This window comes from Petromyzon marinus, chromosome 3 (assembly GCF_048934315.1).
Source record: "Petromyzon marinus isolate PM22_M1 ecotype Great Lakes invasive population chromosome 3, UKy_Petmar_22M1.pri1.0, whole genome shotgun sequence".
NCBI lineage: Eukaryota > Metazoa > Chordata > Hyperoartia > Petromyzontiformes > Petromyzontidae > Petromyzon > Petromyzon marinus.
In genome coordinates, this window is record NC_133669.1 from 21,153,232 (window position 1) to 21,169,088 (window position 15,857).

General features: G+C 45.3%; 1 protein-coding gene across 3 annotated transcripts in view; it reads left to right on the forward strand.

Annotated features, from left to right (window-relative positions):
• Nucleotides 1-15,849, forward strand: part of LOC116957014 (mitochondrial Rho GTPase 1-like) — a 30,719-nt gene extending 14,870 nt beyond the window's left edge. The window contains exons 15-21 of one of the 3 annotated variants that reach the window (XM_032978926.2): nucleotides 2,773-2,903; nucleotides 3,571-3,654; nucleotides 4,814-4,936; nucleotides 5,796-6,004; nucleotides 8,363-8,485; nucleotides 11,735-11,866; nucleotides 13,338-15,849. In XM_032978926.2, the coding sequence (XP_032834817.1) occupies nucleotides 2,773-2,903; nucleotides 3,571-3,654; nucleotides 4,814-4,936; nucleotides 5,796-6,004; nucleotides 8,363-8,485; nucleotides 11,735-11,866; nucleotides 13,338-13,458 (923 nt within the window). In that variant the 3' untranslated portion in view covers nucleotides 13,459-15,849. The remainder of the gene's footprint in view (nucleotides 1-2,772; nucleotides 2,904-3,570; nucleotides 3,655-4,813; nucleotides 4,937-5,795; nucleotides 6,005-8,362; nucleotides 8,486-11,734; nucleotides 11,867-13,337) is intronic. The other 2 variants (XM_032978935.2, XM_032978944.2) reach the window with 2 other exon arrangements.
• Nucleotides 15,850-15,857: the final 8 nt, after the last annotated feature.

The window sequence follows — 15,857 nt, forward strand, 5'->3', positions numbered from 1 at the left end:
ACATCCGCAGAGGCACCCATTGTTAAAAGGAATTAGCATAGAATTTAGCATTGAAATAGCTAAATTAAGGCATTCGCTTGTAACTGCTACAGAAATAGTTACGTTGAAGTCAGAGCATACACATTCACCGAGGCACTTAGTACAAATCAAAACAGGAGAATTTAGCATTGAAATAACTAGGCGAATTTAGCATGGAAATAACTGGGTGATTTGCTAGTGATTGGTCACAGAAATGACTACAAATCTGAGCTATTCACAGTACTATATAGTGAACCACTAAAAACTAAAATATAAATTACCTTCATGTTATCAATAAACTCTATATTCTCCAATCAGCTAAGCTACCAACCATAAGTCGTTATATAACACAATGCTATATGGCGAAAAAATGGGTGGATTCTTACCCTCAAATTTCCGTACCACGGATAGCTACGGGCCCCGTTCAGACGGACGAGTTCGTCCATGGTCGGAACAGAGGAGGGGGAGAGAGACAGCTGCGAAGCCCTAGTATACTCCATGTTGTAAACCATACCATTAACCGTGGTGTGAGAGGTATTAAGAGGCAATGCTGGCGAAAGAGCTGCGGTCTGAAGGTCATCGTAAAATTACAATTAATTAAGAACAGAAATGATTTAACACATCTTTCCAGTGGTTACTGAGCCTGAATCCATCTTCTCGGTTGAAATTGTCTCTGTGCTTGTATATGTGAATGGCCTCATGAACGAATCTCTCATGGTAGCCAGTTGGTTTGCAAAGAACCTCCGTCTTGGAGAAGTCAATGTCATGTGAGCCCACTGAATTGTAACAGTGATCTGCCACGGCAGAGGAGTTCGTCTTACCGTGTTTCAAGTCTGCTTTATGTTCGCGGATGCGATCCGAGATATGTCTTTTGGTTTCTCCAATGTAGCTACTACCACAGAGGCACTTTAGTTTGTAAATCACAAGAAAACGATTTTAATCGACGAGCCGATAAATCGTCACATCCCTAACTTACAAATGACACTTCACCTGCGCAACTCCCACTCTTAGCGCTTACAACGTTAAACTCTACACGCCGCACTCTCATCATCCCTTAAACATCATGGCCATTAAGTAGGGCCTTCGAAGTCAGGTGGTGTGGACTGTGTTGTGCTTTTACAAACTAAAGTGCCTCTGTGGTAGTAGCTACATTGGAGAAACCAAAAGACATATCTCGGATCGCATCCGCGAACATAAAGCAGACTTGAAACACGGTAAGACGAACTCCTCTGCCGTGGCAGATCACTGTTACAATTCAGTGGGCTCACATGACATTGACTTCTCCAAGACGGAGGTTCTTTGCAAACCAACTGGCTACCATGAGAGATTCGTTCATGAGGCCATTCACATATACAAGCACAGAGACAATTTCAACCGAGAAGATGGATTCAGGCTCAGTAACCACTGGAAAGATGTGTTAAATCATTTCTGTTCTTAATTAATTGTAATTTTACGATGACCTTCAGACCGCAGCTCTTTCGCCAGCATTGCCTCTTAATACCTCTCACACCACGGTTAATGGTATGGTTTACAACATGGAGTATACTAGGGCTTCGCAGCTGTCTCTCTCCCCCTCCTCTGTTCCGACCATGGACGAACTCGTCCGTCTGAACGGGGCCCGTAGCTATCCGTGGTACGGAAATTTGAGGGTAAGAATCCACCCATTTTTTCGCCATATAGCATTGTGTTATATAACGACTTATGGTTGGTAGCTTAGCTGATTGGAGAATATAGAGTTTATTGATAACATGAAGGTAATTTATATTTTAGTTTTTAGTGGTTCACTATATAGTACTGTGAATAGCTCAGATTTGTAGTCATTTCTGTGACCAATCACTAGCAAATCACCCAGTTATTTCCATGCTAAATTCGCCTAGTTATTTCAATGCTAAATTCTCCTGTTTTGATTTGTACTAAGTGCCTCGGTGAATGTGTATGCTCTGACTTCAACGTAACTATTTCTGTAGCAGTTACAAGCGAATGCCTTAATTTAGCTATTTCAATGCTAAATTCTATGCTAATTCCTTTTAACAATGGGTGTCTCTGCGGATGTGTATGCTTTAACTTTTAACATAGCTATTTCTGTGACCAGTCACAAGCTAATCATTCAGCCTTTTCAATGCTAAATTTTATGCTAATTCCTTCGTCAAGGCTCTTTGTTCCTCTCACACAGCTTAAAAGCCGTGATCTGAACGTGGCTCTCTCACTCCAGCGCTGTCCTACCAGACAGTCTCGCTCCCTTCACCTGATGAAGGCCGCTTGTGTTGTGGCCGAAACGTCGTGAGAATATTATTGTTATTTTATTTTATCAATTTATTATTTTATTCTCATTCTACGTGACTTTACCGAAAGAACCAAAGAAGATGAATCATTGCAGTCACGAAAGCTTTAAATCGAAATTTAATGATATACGAGTGCTTTGATATACGAGTGCTTTGGATTACAAACACGTTTCCGGAACGAATTATGCTCGCAATCCAAGGTTTTACTGTACATTTGAAAGTGCATAGCTCCAGTGGCTTCCTGATATCGGAAGGAAGAGCGTTTCAGTCGGCCGCAGAAGCATGTCCGAGCGCGCGATGCAGAGTATGTATGTTGAACTTCTTTTGCACCGTACGTAGGCAGCCGTGCTTATCGGAGCAGTGACCGTCTTTGTTTGACGGTTAGCCAAAAGCCGACCCTGCGAGGGTGATCGGAGGTTGCGTGATGAATTCGCCGAGATGACCCGTCCGCCTTGTCGCGCTCGCACTGCAGTGACGCGAGACAAGAAGCTGGATCTGATGAAGAAGCAAACGCAGCGGAACGCGTTCCTGTGCAACGTTTTCGGCGTGCGAGGAGCTGGAAAGAGTGCGTTCCTGCAAGCCTTCCTGGGGAAGAACCTGTCCGTAAGTATTCGTCGATCTGTAAACGTTTCACGATTATTGAAGTCGTAGGAATGTAAAGGAAATATTTAGTTTGGTCGTTTTTTTCACCGCTGAATTCTCCGTATAATAATAGTCCCCTCACTTGGCATGCAACGATCCACCAATTTATTGGTTGAATTTTTTTGTTTTATGCTAGCGATACGTGCAATGAAGTGTGCCTGTAAGAATCTGTTATTTGATATGTATGTGAATTATATGTACATTAAGAATAGCGTTGCGAGCAACATTTTACCAGAATGGTAAACACGAGACAAAAAATTTCAATTAAAATTAATCGTGACCCTGAGTTGTGACAGTTCATAGTGTAGCTGTTTGTGTGAATCGCCGCAGGGCTTGTATGATTGTATGTTGAACTTCTTTCACACCACCGTACATAGCCAACCATGCTAATCAGAGGTGCGGGAGAAGGACAGCAAAACCAAACACAAAAAGCAGCTCAATCCCCATGCCCAGCTGAGCGGTGCGTTGGGCACCATTCTTCTGCAATGGCAGTGCTGACCCAATGGGCAGAATGCAAATTTTTGTAAGGCGAGGGGCCGCCGTCTCACATCACAGGACGATCACCGTTGATGTCTTGCGTTAGCGTGCGCAAAAAACCCAGTCGGCGAATCCCGCCTTTGTCGTTCAGAGGCAGAAGCGAATCCGGGAAGAGCACCGGTCGCTGTACGCCATCAACGCCCTCTCCATCTACGGACACGACAAGTACCTGCTGGTGGGTGTGACTCGGTCAGCCTCGTTTCAATCGCCGTCTGTCCGCTGCCCCCTTATTTTTCCGCAATGATGGGGGTGTGATGATATTATCGGTTGCTTTTAATCTTTTTTCATATGGTTGATGTAGATGCAGAGCAACGGCTACAATTTCACATTCGGGTGGTCAAGCGAGATAACCGCGTTGGGAGCAGCGGAGTGCATCAACGTGATGTCTCCTTCGAATTTTTGGATCGGGCATTGCGATATTGTTTGGTCTGTTCTGGATGACCACAGTCGCACACACTGGAGAGTTTTTTAATTTTCCATTTGTGCATCAGGTATCTGCATCTGCCATGGTATGTGCGGATGCAATTTAGGGTGGACCATGTGCTTTGTGGAAGATCAAATCCAGGGATCTTCTGCTTTTCATAAACTGCCCGTGAAACGGTCACAACAAACCCGAACTCAATTTCTACCAAATTTGGATGATCAGTAGCCTTAAGTGGCATTTTCATTAAACCAAAATCGATTTCAAGAAATCAGTAGTAAATCCTATTGATGCCACCATATCTTATCATCACTTGCTTCTGCTCGGTGTCGTAAAAGCGATAGCCAATTGGCAAGGTCAACAAAAGAAGCAAAATATATTTGACTTGGTCCTATACCTTCCTGTCTACTGTGCCCATCTTTATTTCTACCTCTGTGTGCCTGTTTACCCATTCCCCTATGTGACCAGAGGGGAATGGGCGGTACGGTGACAAGATGTTAACTACCTCGCCCGGTATACAGGAGGTCGTGGGTTTGTTCCCGACGCCTGTATATTTAGATTAATACGTAGGCTTTCGTGACCAATAAAATCAATAATCCAGGTTTTTTGAGTTAGCTTGCGATCGAACCAATTTGTCTCCTTGGAAGCGTGGATTTTTTGCCGAGTCTTCCAGTTTCTCCCTCCACATTTTAGAATCAATGTACGTTTAGAGTGTTTGGCTGCTATAAATTTACACGCGATAATCCACTTCGTTGAGCTATCATTTGTGGTCAGGTCGCATTCTGAAAGAGAGCTATATAGTTCAGTGGGCCTTGTCTTGTAAATTAAAAATAGTTTAAATAGTTTAGTTTTAGTTATCTGCCTGTGCGCCTCGTCTCAATGTCATCCTGTGCTTCCTGCCGCCGCCGCTCAGATGCATGAAATCGACACGGACTCAGAGTTCCTGGCATCGGGCGACGTGCGCTGCGATGTCGCCTGCCTCCTCTACAACGTGGACGATCCCCACTCCTTCGAGTACTGTGCTCGCATCTTCAAGGTTGCCCGCACCGCATGAGCCGTGTCAGCCAGCGACGTGGCCGAGTGTGTTTTCCTGTTCGCCGCTTGTTGCAGAGGTTTCGTGGTTAAGAGGCCCAGCGGGCCTGTGCCCCTGGTTGATGCACTTGCGGGTGTGTTTAGTTTAGATACACCGCCACCTGCTTCGCGGTGGACGAGAAAAAGATCCCGCGACGTTCATCACGGATGCCACATGTGTGCGCGGGCACCACCGTCCACAAATTTGACAAATTTGGAAGTTTACTCCCAAATTACTTATCTTGGTAGCAAAAAAAAGTGTCAGAATCAGACTATTTATGAACACTGGAGGAATCCTATGAGCTATAAAACAGTTTTTAACAGATGTCCAGTAACATTGCCGCCTACTAGCAAACAATACTTGTTTGTGAAACTTAACGCCTTTATGATATCCTTGCGCTATGAGAACGGCACAAATACCAGATGTACCAAATTTAAATGAGTAAACCAGAACGCCACTTTTGTCTGATGTTTTTGACGATACGTTCAGTGAAACTGTGCTCATCTTAAATGTCTCCGTTAAGCTCAATTTGGGAATTCGTTAACATTGTGGTGAATGTAGCGCCTCTCTATTGGCTACCGGGATCCCTTGATCCCATAACGTACAGCATACAGACTGCGAAAACACTCCTTTATAACGCTGCCCATTTGATTAATGCCATCGTGAGCATAAAAAATTAATATAAATTGGATGAAGCGATTCACCTTTCTGTTCCTACTGTTTGGCACTTGCCTTCCGACTCAGCTCGCACGCTCACCGCCTTCTTCCTCATCTGCCCGTACGCACACACACCCACATGCACTCACACATCCACCGTGGTCAGCAACACTTCCTGGACAGCCGCGTGCCGTGCGTGGTGGTGGCCACAAAGTCGGACCTCGGCGCCGTCAAGCAGCTGCACGGGCTGAGCCCCGCCGAGTTCTGCCGCAAGCACCGGCTGCCGCTGCCGGCGCCCTTCACGCCCGGCGTCGGTGACGCCGAAACCCCATGCCGCGACATCTTCCTCAAGCTGCTCACGGTCGCCATCTACCCGTGCGTAGCGTCTGGCTAGCTTGTTGGCACCATGACCCTGTGGGGGGAAAGGGGAGGGGGGGGTTGGAGGGTAGAGGTGTGGTTTGACAGCACTTTAATTAGCACGTTTGGCTACGCTCGGTGCGAAAGAAGTTCAACATATCTACATACAGCACTGTGGAGGCAGCGAAGGTTGGTGGGTCATGCAAATGTTGGGAAGTTCCGTTACTGCGGGCGTCATGAGAATGTATGGAAAACGTGCGGACTAATATTATCTGTCCATTCTCTACGGGAGACAGTGTCACTTCCCTCACTTGTGTGGGTTTCCCCCGGGTGCTTCAGTTTTTTTGCCGCATGTAAACACTCATTAATTGGCTGATAACACCTTCATATGTAGAGGGTCGCAGAGCTTTGAGGTGGGGAGGAAATTTGGCGCACCGGCTCACTACTTGTCGGTGGTTCCTCGTGCCTCTGAGTCGTTTTCTCAATTCGAGAGCTCGCGAATACCGTGCGCGTTACAAATTGGTGCAGCGGAGGTCTGTGGTCCTGGTGTTTTGGTGGTTATTAAAAAAAAATCACGTTTGCTAGGTGAACATTATTCATTGCTATTAACGTTGATCAGGAGTGTGTGAACTGTCCAACTAGTGGGGAGACATGAGAAGCCTAACGTACTTGCGTTTTTCTTTCCATTAAGTTTTTATTGTAACAAGAACACAGGCCCGTTTCAACACTCTAACGTACTTATTTTTAATTCACTAACACGTTGATAAAACCTGTTATAAACAAAACTGAAAAGGTACTTTTTTTTCTGAGAAGGAATTGAAGGTGGTAAATATCGTACGTTATGTACGGTTTTGGTTATGTTGGTAATGTTGAACGATTCTCTAAGTCGATGCCCCTAGGACTTTAATGCAAAGGTGGTGACGTGGTGGCGAGGTGTTATCTTCCCCACCTGGTACGCAGGAGGTCGTGGGTTCGATCCTGACCCTGACTCCTTGTTCTCCCCGTGGTCACGTGGATTTTTCTGCAGGTCCTCTTGTTTTTCTCTTCACATTGAGAAAATTGCAATTGGATTATTTGGCTGCGACTATAAATTCCCACATATGATAAACTATATCGATGAGCTATCAAGTTTTGATTTAAAGCTTTCGTGACTGCAATGATTCATCTTCTTTGGTTCTTTCGGTAAAGTCACGTAGAATGAGAATAAAATAATAAATTGATAAAATAAAATAACACAATAATATTCTCACGACGTTTCAGCGCTGTCCTACCAGACAGTCTCGTCCCTTCACCTGATGAAGGCCGCTTGTGTTGTGGCCGAAACGTCGTGAGAATATTATTGTGTTATTTTATTTTATCAATTTATTATTTTATTCTCATTCTACGTGACTTTACCGAAAGAACCAAAGAAGGAGCTATCAAGTGTCGCCAGGTCTCCTCTGAAAAAGAGCTCATCGCTCAGTGGGCTTTTTGTGTTTATTTAGTTCAGTTAGTTGAGTGTGAGAAGCCAGTGGGAATTCGAGTAAAGTCATTGGTGACAGGTTACAAGTTACTGTGCTGTGTGAGGAGAGAAAAATCGCTGTCCTGTAATGTAGCAACTGCACCGTTAAGTGAGAGCAGATGGCCAAGAGTGAACACAGAGTAATACAATCCGGAGGTAGAAATAAGGCACATGGTTCTTGCGAACAGCAGCCGTGATCGTAGCTGCAGCAAAGAGAGACAGAGAATATGGATGAACGCTGGGATAGTGGCTTCAGTGAATTTGTAAATAGTTCTCCATTCGATAGACAGCTGTACACAGGATTCTGTCTGATTGATCCGGGAATGTTTGTAGAGCTCCATCAGACATTTAACAAAAGTCCAGATCTGACATCACGATTCTGTATTTAATCTTCAAACGTGCGTCAATGGTTGATGTGGTGTTTGGGGAAAGTACTGCGATGTGGTGTTGATGACCCAGGTTTTGAGTTGTGACCATGATGCATAAGACAAGTGGCCGTTTGGTATCTGAACATGGTGTGGGTCACCATCACCCCTGGGTGGTGCAGCGGTGTGTCAGGATGAACCGAATTTGCCCCGACATACCACAAGGTTAATCAACAGTCTCTTGCCTTTTTTTAAACTTACTTTCTTACTTCCTGTGATCTCGTAAAGCGGTCGTGCGTTCCTTATCAATGTTTTTACTGTTTTACTTTGGTTAAAACTGGGTTTTCATGTTTTCATGGTTATAGATCAGAACTTCACTTGGTTTAACACCTTGACTGCTGCCCAAGAATTTCGACATTTCCCCAGAAGCCAACAACTTTTTCCTCCTCTTCTCTGTGTGGGAGCGCGTGCATTTTTGTCTTTTGGTTTTGTCGTTGTGTCTTCCTGCAGCCACTCCCAGTTAGACTGCCTGTGTAACTGCAACAAGTGTACACTCTGCGTGTGTCAAAACCTGCTGGGCTCGGCCCTGCTACGCGGCCTCCGGAGCCGCCTCGTCGCCTCCCTGCGCTCCAGGTCCTCCCTGCACCTGCCCGCTCTACTCGCCCTTCTCTCGCTCTCCCTCCTCCTCCACGCGCACGCACGGCCGCTGCATCCGTGACGCTGCTGCCCTCCTCCTTCTCGTGCCCCCCCCCCCTTCACCCCACTAAATCTTCGCGGTTGCCCCTCACTAAGTAATTAGGCATGTGTGCAATTGATCGATTAAAACTAAACAAAAACTTTTTATTTTACCAGGAAAGGCCCACCGAGCTTATATGGCTCTTTTTCGGAAGTGACCTGGCCACAAATTTATAGCGCAACGAATTAGCTTATGTGGAAATTTAGTGCAGCCAAATATTCTAAACGCATGTTTATAAACGAGGAGGGAAAAATCCGGAGGACCCAGAGAAGCATGCAAACTCCATATATACATGTGTTGGGGTCGGGATCGAACCCACGATCTGTATACCAGGCGAGGGCGTTAACATCTTGCCACCGTGGTGCCTTAAACTCGATTCTTTTGGTCACGATAGATGTATTGAACGATAGGTTGTGTGAATCGATTTTTTTAGTGGTTCATGAAATGCATATGCAAGTTCCATGCTACTATACCGATTGGCTATTAAAATGAACACGACAGAGAGAGACTGACGGTGCAAGTGAGATTTAAAAATGAATGTTATTGAATAGAATTGTGACCCTCAAAGTTTAACAATTCATGTATCATCGGCAAGTGAGGCGCTGAATTGTTACATGCCTAGGAGGGACATAACGTCGCCTTGGTTAAAATGGAATGTTATGCTCGTTTTACGTGTACTGAATTATCCGCTTAAAAATCGATGGTATCAAATTCACATCCTGTATGTTTGTGGTTTTTCTACAACTATAGAATAATTTAGATTCATACCACAATTGCGCTGTAGATTCACACCACTGCAGACACTATTTATACCGCTATATATTCCACATATTTAGCAAGAGGAAACGTTTGTTATTTTTGAGAATTGAATTGTGAATCTGATTTGTGACGATTCGTAGAATAGTGGAGGGGTGCAGCGTTACATCCCTAACTTCTCATCACTGCCTCTTATCTCAATTTCTCATCAGCATCCTTGTCCCATTTTCTTCTTAATCTCACACTCTGTGATTATTAACGAGTTCTGCTTATCTGACGATGTCATTCATCGCTTCCGTAGTGTGTCCTCTATCAAATTCCTGCTCATATATGTAGTCAAGAAGAATCACGTGACAGTCGATCTCTATAATGCCGCATACTTTTAACACTTTAATTGTTTTTCTGTTAACCCATTCCCCACCCTCCCCCCACCCTAAACCTCTCGGATATTCCACTGAGCCTCATTTATGTCAGCCAAACATTCAATGTCCTGCCCATATTGGTGATGACGTTGCTGGGACGTGGCTGTGAAAAACTACTTCTGTGGCGAACGTGGGATGCGGCGATCACAAGCGAGAGCGCTCTCGCTCAGCCGTGCAAGCGGCTGTCAACGTGGAGTGAGTGTGTAGACCGCGTTGCTCCGGAGACCGATGGCCTCATTGGAGCACTGAAACCGAACCTGAAGTCTGGGTTAAAATCCAGCTCTCTCTCAATTATTGCCAAAGCGACTTGTTGCGTCGAGCGAGTTTGATGGTTCCAGCGTGGTCACCCAACTCTGCATGTGTGTTTTTTAAACGTAAGCCTATTCTGGAGTACACTGGGAGTGCACTCTGGAATAGTGTAAACAGGAAGGCTTCTTCGCAATTCTGGCTGATCGCCTGATGAAGCTGGTTGTTGTAATCACCAGTGAAACATCGTACTCGATTTGTAAATGTTCTGGGTTTACTCTCCAACACACCGGTGTGCTGAAGTAGTAACTAATTGGCACATTTTGTTCATGTCACAAAACTTACTAAGTAACTGTGTCGGGTGGTGGCGGATTTAACGACACGTTTATATTTACGCGATCTAACCTAAAAAAACCTTTATTATCGTTTCATGGTGTATCTTCCGTGTCCATTGAGCAATACGACAAAGTGAGTTCACGTGCATGATTACGTCACTGCACATAGATCTGTGTTTATGTATGAATGCTTAAAGTTTGTGGAAACCAAAATAAGATAAAGGTAGAAAAAAAACAGGCAACAGTTACTCTGCAGTTGTGTTAAATTGGTCCGATGTTTGTTAGATTTCTCCACTTTGACCACTATATAAACATGGTTGCGAGTGCTTCGGCTCTCCCCTATCTGCCACTGTTTATTCTTTTCTTTGCCCTTTGTGTCCCCTCTCCTCCGTGTGTCATCAGGCCACTCGTCTCCGCGCATTTCCTCCGGGTTGCTCTCTGCCTCTTTCTGTTGCACATCGCTACGCTCTGTCGTTAAGTGCGAACCGCGCAGGAACCCTAAGCAGCTGTTCTTTCCTCCCCATTCCCCGCGCCCTCCATCGTTGCAGACCCGATGGGGGGCAGGTGTTACACGTGGAAGGATTTTGGTTCTTATCAGACGTAGACTGGCGGCTGTAGATCTTCTGTGGATCAGTAGATGGACGTAGCTCTGGTTTGTCACGAGGGTTGAGCGTCGTGCATTCTGTTTTCTAGCACGGCGAGTTCTCTGTCAATGCTTGGTCATTATCTGTAGATGAACCCTTTTTTCCACCTGTAAAGCTTACCACATGTTGCTTGGAGCCAGCTTAATGTTGCTTGGCAACCTATGGACTTGGGCAACCAATGTTATTTTGACACACCAGGAAAAAACCTCATTGAAATTAATTGGCCGTGTGCATTGATAGGAAAATTATATGCCAACGATGTTTATAACGTTTTGACCTGGTTGCTGAGGGCCATAAGGCAGCAGAAGGCAGCAGGATCTATTAAGAGTTGTTGGAAATATTCACAACGCTTGTTGACCGAGCTGTCGTTCCAGTCTCCGTGCTCTGTGATCTGAACGCAGCTCGGCCCATCAACAACAAGATGACCATTTTAATTTGCAGTTGACTTGAATACAAATGTCACATTTAATGAATGAAAGCCCCCATCGTGTTACAATTAAATCGTTGATTAACACTGAGTGAGAGCTAAATTAAGGCATGCCACTGTTCGGGGAGAGACCGGGCTTAGCGTGTTACCGGAATCACTTTTGTGGGTTACTGGACCTTTCCAAACCCACCCCTTGGCCACCGCCTCTCCCGTACCTACCCTGACCCCCTACCTTTCCCCTCGCCCCTCCCCAAACTAAAACGCCCGAGCTGACCCGGTCGTCTCACCGTGTGGTGCGCGCCGTCACGCCGCCAAGGTTGTGGGATTGTCTGGAGGAGCTGGGAGTGATAGTGCTGTCCAGCGGGGAGCGGCGAGGCCCCCCGCACCAGGTGCACGCTGTCGCGCTAGGTGAGGGGAGCGCCTTCTTGGGAGTGTCACTCCCTCGAAGGTAACCCTCGCCCCCCCGTTCATCAACTCCCCCCCCCCCCCCCAAGCCTCACCTCTCACCCCAACCACAGCCCATTTCCTCACTTCTACACCCCCAATCCCGATCACACCGCCTGCCACATTGTCTAGGGCACGGGAAGGGGTTGGTGTCTCTTGAGCACGTTTGTCAGTTGGATGATCACTGAATGAATTAATTGGGTTGAAATTTAACTGCTGCTACGGACGAATCACTGGATCCACTGTGTGCGTGGAGAGAGTTGGAATAGTGGTAGAGGTCTCGGTGATCTGGGCTCAATTCCTTGCCATAATTCACAACCTGAACTTTGCTCGGTTGGCCTTAGATTGAATCCGCTTTACGTGAGTACCTCGAATTATGGTGGTATAGTGTCCTCCCGTATGCCAAACATTTATGAACGAAATTTCTCAAACATAAAAAAATCAAGGCCCACTCAAGAGTCTTGAGGCTTTCCTGGCCAAATAAAAGGCATTGTTTATTATGATTGTTGTTCCTCTTTAACTATGATAGACAAATACCGTGGTGTTGGTGCTACTATCTCTTAAATCCATGCTAGCATAAACATTCTCACGAAGAACAGTTGTCCTGGTCGTCTAAACAGCTAAAGAGGCACATTTTTACATTTATAGAGAGTGCTAAGCAATATCAATGAGATGCTTGCAGCTTTTGTGTGTACTTGCACTTTGATGTTCCACCGTTTTTCTCACGTTTTCCGCTTTGTTTTCTTGCTTGTGTTGCCGCTTCTTATTTAATGTCTGTGAGGTTTGTTAAATGTATTTTTTTAATTGTTGGAAATAACAGTCAATATTGTTGCTCAGCTAAATTCATTGAGCTCGTGTGTGTGTGTGCAGGGTTGGACTAACTAATAATGAGTCTGTGAACAGAAGGGTACTTTAACTATTAGGCCCCATCCATGTGAAGGTCCTGCTCTGCATTTCGTTTCAAGCATCAGACCCTTCCTGTGCTGGAGCCTCCCCAGTGCCTTTATGTTTCCTTACATTTGGAAGCAAGCAATAGTCACATCCCAGTCACTCGTGATTCTCCAAAAAATTGGTTTTGCACTTAATTTGGCTATATTCCACCTCTGCGAATTACAATATTGGTTAGACTGCCATAAGGTAATCATTACTGTCAGTGGCAGCGCGGATTGGAAAGTGTTGTAGCCGAAGCTGTTTAACAAAGGTCACTTGAATAGGTCTCATAGGTAGCTCTTTGGTATCCACTTCCCCGGGCCATTCTCTAACAGAAAATGTTGCTCTGCTCTGGGATAGATAAGACGAGATTAAAGTAGGAAAATATATAGCCAGGATTAGCTACTCTCTGTTTTATGGTCTGCCTTGTGTCCTGGTTTCTGGCCCAGCACAATTATGGTCTGCTTACAACTAGTCATGAAAAAAGGGCATGCCCATAAGCTAATCTGTGGGCGTGCACATCTGGATGCGTTTTTGTGACGCAGGCACTGGCAAGAGTGCGAGGCGCGGGGCTCGTCCGTGTGGCTTCGCGCCAGCATCGGGGCCGCCATGATCGCGCTGCTCGGCCTGGGTGTTTACCGCGCGCTCGTGCGGACGCAGCGGTGACCAGCGAGCGCTGTGAACACCGCCGGGCGCCCCCCCCTCCACCACACCCTCACCCCCACCACCATGGACCCACTGCGGTCGTAGTTCCGCGAGACACGACCAGAGGCACCTTGGAGGGAGTCTGGACGAGCATCGCCCAATGTCTGGAGTCCTCGTAACCGACGTTACTACACTTACGCTGATGGAAAGTGGGGTCGGGGGGGGATGCACAAAACGACCCCCAGCATGAGTGGGACAAGGACGACAACAGCAAGAAGTGCCTGTGCTTCACAAGTGTCCAAGGGAACAAGCTTAGCTCCGTGGCCCTCTTGGTAAAGTTGGTCACCGTTGTCGGCGGGTAATGGAAGTTTAAACGACCTAATAGGTTTTCTTTATTGCCTGACGTGCTCGTCCCCATCGATTTGTATATTCAGTGATGAGCACGGGGACTTGAGAAAATGCCAAGAGGTTTGGAAGTGGTCTCACCTACAAGGTGCGTGACTGAATGTTGCCCATATCGCACAGGAAATCCGTGAAGAGTGAGTGCCTCGATTGATGAACCCTCTGGTGTCAAGCGAACGAGCATGATAAATTAACTTAAAACGAATGTTAAATTTTTCTTCCGTACATTTTCATTTTAAACGTTACTCTGGAAATCCCTTGTGTTATTTTTGTTGTAAAATGCATTTCTCTATTTCGCCACAAGTGGTCTCTCCTCACTTGATGTGGCATATATTGCACTGTAATGGAAGTGCTTTAAGACATCGTTACTGATTATGCTTTTTAGTGACGCCACACCGTGAAAAATGAAACGTCCATCGACTCGAGTTGCTTACGATTATAGCGTGTTGTGTTCGAGGGACACGTTTGTGTGCATTTCGAACGACGAAGGCTTCCGTTAGGGAGCTGCGATGAAGACATGCTGCAGTCAGGCAGGCGGTTGCTAGCAGTGGAGAATTGTTTACGTTTGCTGGTAGTGCACTAATGGTCAAAGCATATTTTATTTTTATTTGAAGATGCCAAAGTCACTTTTTAAGATATTTATGTTCACAACAGGAGTGCATTTCTTCAAATAACTTTAAAACCACACCACTGATTGGAGGTTGATTTGTGTTTGCGTGCCAGAAAATTGTAATTGGCATGGGTGAAAATAATAATCGGGTTGCTTGGCACATAATAATTTTTAGTTTAGCATTTTCTTCACTTGAAATGAAGTCTTTAACAGCAATAATCCCCCTGATACCTCAACACACTAGTGTTGTCTCATTGTGTACACAGGGCACCACTGAGAGAGGGGTGGTTCTCTCTGGTACTGCACAGCTTTACACTGCTACAGATTTGGAAGTATGGCAAAACCACAACTAAGATGAAATCGAGGCTGGAATTGAGGGTAATGTCCTTCGTCAAGCGATGGGCTACACGGAGTACCGATTTGACAACTGCTGAGTGAGCGATTCAGTCTTGAGCTTGAGCAGCTGATGCTCATTCTCTCTTGCTTGCCATGCTCACGTGGTTGGCCAAAATATGATAATTGTGAGTGCAATGGCCCACCCTACGGTCGGTCACGATAATTTATTTTGAATACAAACGATGTCCTACATTATAATGTTTGGTGTGCTGCCCGAGCAAACAAACTAAATATCGAGTAACTTCATTTTACTCAGCCGCAGGTGATTTATTTGAAACACTAATCACGTGTATTTATACTTTTTTTTCAACGAACTATACACCGCTTCTGTTTTACACTCACATTTCACAACCAGAGACATCTTTGAAAGAGTGAGAGGTTGAGGCCATGCCAGGCATGTAGATATATATCGGTGGTGGCTGTAAAATATTTATCCGGCGCTGTGGCTCAGCGGTAGTGCTATCGGCTCGCACTCGCAAAGATGCGAGTTTAAATTCTGGTTGGAGCTTGGCTCGGCCCATCATTATCCATCCAGGGTCGATAAAAAGAGTACCACTGTGGGGAGGTCAACAGTGGTTGTCCTATGGATAGACTCGCCCCCACCATAGGAACATGGAATTTCCACCACTGACTCAGGGCTGTAAATGAGAGGTGAGCACCACCTCATTGCTCATTTGAGCAAGAATCACTTTGACTTTGATCACTGGTGACTGTCAAATATCTACCTACAAATTTAAGTACAGTGTTTGGTCTTTTTATGTTGAAGGGTGTTCTAATCACTTTACAGTTATTTGTGGACTTCCCACACAAGTGTGACGCAGATCTTTCATTTTATATTTCTCTGCGAAGAAAAAAAAGTTTCACCTCAGTAATGTATCTGCATTTATTTGAGTATTTCTTGAAATATTATGTATGCTGTAAGATATTCTCACAGATTTTGGTGTGTATTGTTTTTGTCTGGAAAGCCGTCACAACACATCAATAAAAATATATATGTAAACAAATCAATAGC